This window comes from Drosophila eugracilis, unplaced genomic scaffold (assembly GCF_018153835.1).
Source record: "Drosophila eugracilis isolate 14026-0451.02 unplaced genomic scaffold, ASM1815383v1 contig_445, whole genome shotgun sequence".
NCBI lineage: Eukaryota > Metazoa > Arthropoda > Insecta > Diptera > Drosophilidae > Drosophila > Drosophila eugracilis.
Genome location: NW_024573311.1, coordinates 146,525 through 153,647, shown reverse-complemented (window position 1 = coordinate 153,647; position 7,123 = coordinate 146,525). Strand labels below are relative to the sequence as shown.

Here is a 7,123-nt window from a genome sequence, read left to right as displayed (position 1 = left end):
TACTGGATTACGTTATAAATATTACCAAATAAAAATTGAGTGCTCTGTTAAATTGAAATTAGTAATCTTAACGATAAAGCACATCGAAAATATGAGATTTCGATTTGTGATCTATAAAAGTGTTTAAGTGAAGAATTTTTTAGCTGTAAACTGAAAAGGAATTAAAATTGGAAATATTTCTTTTGGCTTGAATCATTTTGCTTTGAATTATGTCATAAAAAATAAAGAAAGTTAAAAATAATTTCTTTAAAAAACAAATAAGTCACAAGACCGGGAAATTTTAAGTAAAATGAAACATCTCGTCGTGCTTTGCTTATTCTCACTATTTGCCAAAGGTACGAGCATATTAAAAAATTAATGTTAAGAAGGACTAAAAATAAAGAATCCTGAATGGAAAATACAATTGCAGATGCACAAACATTGCTGTTAAGTCAAATGGATTGGAAGAATCTGCGCAACAGTGGAGCCCTGGACCTAAATGTCTTGCGTTGCTTTTTGCGCGATAAGAATTTCTGTCCCAGTCCGCATATCGATCACCGGCTGTATGCTCCGTAAGTTTAATGGGATGTGCAAGAAACATTTTAACAAAACATTAAAAAAGCAATTTGAAAGATCAGAAAGTGCTCAGAGTAATAAAATTCCTATAAGAAAGTGAATTAATTTCATGCAAAAATATTTCCTTCATAAATGAAACTGGTTTTGGGTCGTTTTAATAAAATCAATAAATGATATACGTATACAAGTTGAAGTTTATTATGAGCGGTAACTCAAATAAAACTCGATTAGTAGTCATCTTAGTTTGAGTTAGGTTATTTTCTCTATGCTGCGGGCTTAGCCAACTTATGGTGATGATTTATGCCATCTGTTGGGCGGGGGAGAAAGTTCCTCAGGTGTTAGGCAACTGGATTGCTCACTCGGTTAGTGTGTCAACTGCCGAAACACTTAACGCACTGCACTTGTGCAACCACAAGGATATTGGCTGGAAAAAAAACCGAAAAATAAGAGTGCAATTAATGGGCGGGCAACTCGTTTCTTGAAAACCAGCCACTGACCCACTAAGGATGAGATTCTCTCGCCAAAAGGTGGCCTGCATCTTCCATATTTACCGCCAAGCTTGGCCAGCGATGACATCGATTTCAATGGCCAATTGGCCAATAAAATGCTTTACAAACGACTCCTTGGCAACTTGTCTGTTCAAGTTCACCACCAACTCCCAATATGAGACAAAGTCGCAACTGGTGAAGTCCATTTTTGGAGAGCAGACGGGTAATTGCTGTGGTAACATTAACCGGCAGAGGGGATTACATGATGGCAAGCGTTTAACAGTCTGCTGATTGATGGTTGTATAACAGCGAAAAATTACCGGATTGACACCTCCGTTCTGGGAACTCCAACCAAGAGACTTTCAAATAGTCGTCTGCAACTATTTAATCTCGTTAAAGACTTATGGGAATCATTCTCACAGTAATTGCTGATAACTGTACTTTTTTGCATTTCTTCGGCTAAGAAATCTCATTTTCTATCAATTATTTTTTAATGTGGAATATTTAATTGAGTATCATTAGGTATCTTAAAATACAGTATAATGTAATGAAAACTGTTTCAAAATTCTTTGATGATTTATCTTTAACAAAAAAGTAAAGATTCTTCTCCAAATACAATTTATTATGACAACGAATCATTTTCATTATTCTTAGCCAATATATACGTTTTTCTACAAAATCTGCTTGACAATAAATAATGTTAAGACAGAAAACCAAAGTGAAGAGGAAGCAAGCGAAAATCACTTTATTGACCATGTTCTGGCTTCTCGCACGAGAGGTTTCTCCGGTTTTATACCCACGAGGAATGTTGATCGTTCCATTTAAACGAAAAACATTTGCAAACAACACAGATATATTTGCAAACTATTATCGCCATTTAATACTGCCATTTCAGAAGTAACAATTATAATTTTTATAACTTTAAAGACAAGAAAATACTTAAACACCATAAATGACGTTATAAATTCCTAATAACACTCACATAGTTAATAATTTTTATTTTATAACTGATTTTTTAGTATTATCCCTTAATCAATTTTATTATTTAAAAAGGATTAAACCAAAAAATTTTTATATATATTAAATATTTGTTTCAGCAATGGGCCACGCCGAGGAATCGCGTTAAACGTGAAAAACCCAATGAGCCTATATAAAGGTGGTTTCAGCAAACACCGCGAAACAGTTTTCATAATTCATGGGTTTAATGGAACCGCCATCGATATTCACCTACAATTTCTTAGAGATGGTGAGTATGGAGTTAAATAGATTCTATAATCTTCATAAAATAAAATATTTAATATTTCTGGTATCTTCTTTTATAAACTCTTCACAATTTTAGCGTACTTATCCCGCGATTTTAACGTCATCACTGTGGACTGGAGACCTCTGACCCGCTATCCGTGCTACTTACACTCGCTGATCAACACCAGGCTCACGGCTCAGTGCACCGCTCAGATCTACGCCTTCCTGACCCACTACGGAGCAGTTCGGGAAAGGATCACCTGCGTGGGCCACTCGCTGGGCGCCCACATTTGCGGCATGATCAGCAATCATCTGACGAGAAAACAGTACCGCATCATAGGATTGGATCCTGCTCGGCCGTTAATAGAGCGCAAGAAGAGCAACACCTTCCGGTTGTCAATAGACGATGCCAATGTCATCCAGGTGATTCATACTAATGCAGGATTCCTGGGGCAGGAGGATAATACCGGACACCTCAACTATTGCGTCAACGGAGGACGCATCCAGCCTTTTTGCAAGGGAAATCCAATCAGTAAGAGCTTATATATCGCTATATCAAAGAATGCATACTTATATAAAATATGATTGTATCCAACAGGAAGATCCCGCTGCTCGCATTTCTTGAGCATCTGTTACTTGGCCACGGCCACTTTCAAGCACAAGAAGTTTATGGGGGTTCCATGTCCCAATGGCTGCCTGAATCTCAGTGGTTCAAAGAGGCTGCCCGTCAGTGGAAAAATAAATCCCTTTGAGTTCAACTCGCTGCTGAGGGAGTATCACATAGGCAACGACGCTCCCGATGAGTAAGATCTCCAAAGAAATTTAGCGAATTATTTTTTTTTATCAATTTTAATGAAACTCAAATTTTTAGCGCCCGAGGCTGCATTTGCATAGATGTGCCGTATGCCAAGCACTGCCCCTTCACAGATGCGTAGGAGCTGGTCTTCAATAGGTTGTAATTCTATAATAGAGATGTTGATAATAAATTTCAGAAAAAATATTATTTGCAATATTATTTTGTTTACTCATCACTGAAGGTGTTAAAAAAATATTTTTATTCACAATGGCTATCACTTACCATTCAAAATGAAAAAAATGGAAATACAATATTCAAAATGATTTAGCTGCTATGGTCACCCCAATCGCAGACAAGCAATCGATACACATATTAATCGTTGTAATCGACACAGCTGACTGTGTATATGAGCAACATTTCTGTAAAAATAAATAAAAATTGAAAATAGAACGTTAATTAAACATAATTAAAACCAAAAAGGTTTTAAATATATATACTTGTTGTTCATTTTGGGTAAGTGATGTAGCTTTAACTTAATATAAAACTAAATAATGTGGAAGATAAATTACAGATCTCAGGTTCCAAACAAAAGACAAGCGAAGAAAAAGTTTGGAAACCTTAAAAATAATATATAATAAATAATGGGTTGCGATGGTGGAACCATTCCCAGGCGTGATGAGTTGGTGCGTGTGAAGCAGAAGCCGGAACAGGTACGTAATTAAATAATTTCATTAAAGCCTAACTAACTCTCATAATTCGAACGTTTCAGAAAGACAAGGATGCAGAGCGGGAGTTCCGCTGGCGCCACTGCGCATTGACACAGCAACGCCTTCAGGAACCGATAGCCATGTGCGGCATGGGCAGGCTTTACTCCAAGCAAAGCGTAATCGAGAGACTCCTTGAGAAAGAGCCGATGCCCGAGACCGCGGCGCATGTAAAGAGCATGAAGGACATCCGCCAGCTTAATCCCACACCTAATCCTGCCTTCACCGAAGAGGACAAGACAGAGGGTCTGTTGGACACACGCAATGCTCCGTATATCTGCAAGCTGATTGGCCTTGAGATGTCCGGCAAGTTCCGCTTCGTTGCTCTGTGGAGCTGTGGATGTGTGCTGTCCGAACGGGCATTAAAACAGATCAAGGGAAACGCAGCCAGCACTTGCCCGCTTTGTCAGGCTCCGTACAGCGTCGAGGACGTTGTTGTGCTCAACGGAAATGACGAGGATCTGGAGTTGATGAGGGTTAAAATGGAGATGCGGGCAGCCAAACGCAAGTCATCCAAGAAGGAGAAAAAGGGAGCCAAAAAGACGGAGGTTAAAACTGAACCTGAAGAGCCTCAGGAACCAGTGGCGTCAACATCCAAGTCTGCTGCTTTAGAAAAGCCAACTACGAGCACGAAAGTCAAGGCGGTGGCCCAGCTTAAACGACTTGGCGCGGTAAACGCTATGCAGGATCCCGAGCTAAAGCGCCTTAAGAGCGACTTCAGCGTGGCCAAAGATCCCAAGGCCAGTGACGTCTACAAATCGCTTTTTACTTCGCATAAGACCGAGAAGGATCAGGAGCGAGCTCACTGGGTCACCTACAATCCCTTTTACAATTAGTCTGTATTTAGTTTAAGTTTGCTGTTCCAAATCAGTCATTTGGAGACTTGTTCTTAGCCTAATCGTATAAACCAGACACAGTTCAAAAATATACAATCGAAAATGTATCGTTCAGCCTACCAGAAAGGGTTTCTAACCGTGCTGTACAGCGTGGGCAGCTCGCCCCTTACCAACTGGTCCTCCTATGTGAGTATCTAAAATACATGAAACTCTTATGCATTTTCTGGAAAGCTTCCTTGAACAGACAAAGAACGGTTACATAAAGCGGATTTACGATGAGGACATCAAGTCTCTGGTTCTCGAGATCATGGGGTCCAACGTCTCCACCACTTTCATACACTGTCCCAGCGAGTGCAAGGAGCAGCTGGGCATCAAGCTGCCGTTCCTAGTGCTTCTGATAAAGAATATGCACAAGTACTTCTGTTTCGAAGTTAAGGTTAGTTAAGGGGTTTGGGATTCCATTTTATATGAGAAATGATAAAGGTCGATCTCACTCCTTAGATTCAAGACGATCAACGCTTTATGCGACGCTTCCGAGTGTCCAATTTCCAGAGCAAGACATCTGTGAAACCATTCTGTACGGCTATGCCGATGGGCATGTCCCCAGGTTGGAATCAGATCCAGTTCAACCTAGCCGACTTTACGCGCCGTGCCTATGGGTCCAACTACTTGGAGACGGTGTCTTTGCAGCTGCATGCCAACGTTCGCATCCGCCGCATCTACTTCGCCGACAAGCTCTACACAGAGGCAGAGTTGCCAAATGATTACCGTCTAATGGGCAAGCCCAAAGATCTTAAGAAGCCGGAGAAGCAGTTCAAGGTCCAGGCCACCGCCCGTCCTCCGTCTCCTTTGAACACGGCTCGCGGCGAAGCAGGCCCATCGAAAAATGCTGAGTCAGATGCTGCAGGACCACCCACAGATGCACCTAGTGAGCCGGAGCCGATGTTACAGAAATCTCCCTCGCCACCTGTGCTGCAGAAGGCTCCGTCGCCACCGGTATCCGCTCCGTCAGAGCCCGCAGCCGAGGAGCCAGCTCCACAAACAGAGGCCACCGAAGAGGCCTACTACTAAGTTATTTTCTACTTTGTTCTTTTTTATTATTCAGTTAACACGCGACTGGGAGTGGGTCATCTTTAAAATTTTCAGTCATAGACAAGTCCAGAGCTATTGGAATCAAAATTATGATTTTTGTATATTTTCTGGGGAACAAGATGATTTTAATCAGTTTAAAAATGTTTATTAAATGCCTCTTACAATGCAAGTCAGCTGAAAACAATTTCCTATTATAGACACACAACTTGCTTTATTTTAACCCCTTTTGGACTCTTAAACAAAATCTGATTTGTTACATCTGGGAATTTGCTAAAATATCTTAATTAGGATGAGCCCGCAGGCTTCGTCACTCAAGGACTCTTGTCCAATGCAGCGTTAACGATGGTCAGCATATCAGCGTCAATGTTTTTGAGGGCATTATGGTACTCGGTGATCTCCAGTGCCTCCCACTCGGCCTTGAATGCCGCCTTTGGATCCTGCGGCATGGTCATCGCAGCGCCAGTCATGGCATCCGCTTGGGCCTGCGTCTGGTCGGCGTGATTGTTCTCGCCAAGGACAAGAGTGTAGATAGAGCGGAGGCCGAAGACGTTCAGGAAGTACCAGGAAGCCGAAGAGACCCAGGCAGCATCCAAGGACGCCAGCTCCACGCCCCGCTGGAGCATGGGCTTGAAACGCAGGGTCAGCGGAAAGGGCACCTTGGTGGTGACGAAGCCCGAGAACATCCAATTGATCCAGCCACCGATCACAACCATGGGCAGGACGTTGATGAAGTTACCCTTGACCATGTCGGTGAGCATGGCGGATGAGTTTTGGGCCACTGGAGCTCGTTTCTGGGTTTTGAAGTAGCCGGTCTCTTCGTTGTTAAAGAAGTTCTTTCGCATAGAGAAACTTTGGGCACTCAGATATTTGCCGTTCTCACGAAGCAGACGTGCCCGTATCATCGCCTGACTGTAAATGAAACGGTAAGTATTTCAAGGGGTGCTTCATTGCACTTTGTGCCCTCACCTGTCCTGGATCTGGGTGATCTCGGCCTTTTTCTGTGTGGAAATTAGTATGGAGACGTAGTGCCGCACAATGCCCACCAAAAAAGTGATCAGCACGATGGGCAGAAACACCCACACGCGGATGTCTGGATCAATCAGCAGCTCCGTCATGTTTTAATTGATCTGTTAGATTTTCCAAGTTTTTCGGTCTAATTTTCACCCAATTGGAACAATTGGGGATGACAATCGATATTTCATCCAAGTTTTTCTATCGAGTCACAGTCGTGACAAAATATTCAAAGTATCAGTGCCCGTTTGAATTTTAAGGCCGGTTCAGACAGGATGCATATTTAGCCGTAACTATTTGTCATAAAATTTTAAACTGAGAAAATAGAAAGACGTGAGC

General features: G+C 41.9%; 4 protein-coding genes across 4 annotated transcripts; 3 read left to right on the top strand and 1 right to left on the bottom strand.

Moving 5' to 3' along the window:
- Positions 1-280: 280 nt before the first annotated feature.
- Positions 281-3,291, top strand: LOC108110613 (lipase member H-A). The gene is made up of 6 exons (XM_017219711.2): positions 281-335; positions 410-551; positions 2,141-2,289; positions 2,383-2,817; positions 2,884-3,088; positions 3,157-3,291. The coding sequence occupies exons 1-6, from the start codon at positions 290-292 to the stop codon at positions 3,218-3,220; spliced, it is 1,041 nt and encodes a 346-aa protein (XP_017075200.1). The 5' UTR covers positions 281-289; the 3' UTR covers positions 3,221-3,291.
- A 156-nt stretch (positions 3,292-3,447) lies between these two features.
- On the top strand, positions 3,448-4,788 carry LOC108111120 (replication termination factor 2). Its single transcript, XM_017220472.2, has 3 exons — positions 3,448-3,594; positions 3,653-3,791; positions 3,851-4,788. The coding sequence occupies exons 2-3, from the start codon at positions 3,723-3,725 to the stop codon at positions 4,679-4,681; spliced, it is 900 nt and encodes a 299-aa protein (XP_017075961.2). The 5' UTR covers positions 3,448-3,594; positions 3,653-3,722; the 3' UTR covers positions 4,682-4,788.
- LOC108111121 (cilia- and flagella-associated protein 20) lies at positions 4,758-5,942 on the top strand. Its single transcript, XM_017220473.2, has 3 exons — positions 4,758-4,867; positions 4,926-5,117; positions 5,183-5,942. The coding sequence occupies exons 1-3, from the start codon at positions 4,784-4,786 to the stop codon at positions 5,750-5,752; spliced, it is 846 nt and encodes a 281-aa protein (XP_017075962.1). The 5' UTR covers positions 4,758-4,783; the 3' UTR covers positions 5,753-5,942.
- A 22-nt stretch (positions 5,943-5,964) lies between these two features.
- Positions 5,965-6,981, bottom strand: LOC108111122 (ER membrane protein complex subunit 3). The gene is made up of 2 exons (XM_017220474.2): positions 6,740-6,981; positions 5,965-6,682 (listed from the first exon to the last, which is right to left on the bottom strand). Exons 1-2 carry the CDS (start codon positions 6,886-6,888, stop codon positions 6,085-6,087), a joined length of 747 nt encoding a protein of 248 aa, XP_017075963.1. The 5' UTR covers positions 6,889-6,981; the 3' UTR covers positions 5,965-6,084.
- Between the last annotated feature and the right edge of the window lie 142 nt (positions 6,982-7,123).

Excerpts from the sequence above, each read along its gene's own strand:
- LOC108110613 (XM_017219711.2), top strand. The coding sequence starts at position 290 with ATGAAACATCTCGTCGTGCTTTGCTTATTCTCACTATTTGCCAAAG. Across the intron at positions 336-409 it reads ATTCTCACTATTTGCCAAAG|ATGCACAAACATTGCTGTTA; the intron begins GTACGAGCATAT and ends ATACAATTGCAG. Across the intron at positions 2,818-2,883 it reads TTGCAAGGGAAATCCAATCA|GAAGATCCCGCTGCTCGCAT; the intron begins GTAAGAGCTTAT and ends TGTATCCAACAG.
- LOC108111120 (XM_017220472.2), top strand. The coding sequence starts at position 3,723 with ATGGGTTGCGATGGTGGAACCATTCCCAGGCGTGATGAGTTGGTGCGT. Across the intron at positions 3,792-3,850 it reads TGAAGCAGAAGCCGGAACAG|AAAGACAAGGATGCAGAGCG; the intron begins GTACGTAATTAA and ends CGAACGTTTCAG.
- LOC108111121 (XM_017220473.2), top strand. The coding sequence starts at position 4,784 with ATGTATCGTTCAGCCTACCAGAAAGGGTTTCTAACCGTGCTGTACAGC. Across the intron at positions 4,868-4,925 it reads TTACCAACTGGTCCTCCTAT|ACAAAGAACGGTTACATAAA; the intron begins GTGAGTATCTAA and ends TTCCTTGAACAG. Across the intron at positions 5,118-5,182 it reads ACTTCTGTTTCGAAGTTAAG|ATTCAAGACGATCAACGCTT; the intron begins GTTAGTTAAGGG and ends CTCACTCCTTAG.
- LOC108111122 (XM_017220474.2), bottom strand. The coding sequence starts at position 6,888 with ATGACGGAGCTGCTGATTGATCCAGACATCCGCGTGTGGGTGTTTCTG. Across the intron at positions 6,683-6,739 it reads ATCACCCAGATCCAGGACAG|TCAGGCGATGATACGGGCAC; the intron begins GTGAGGGCACAA and ends TTTCATTTACAG.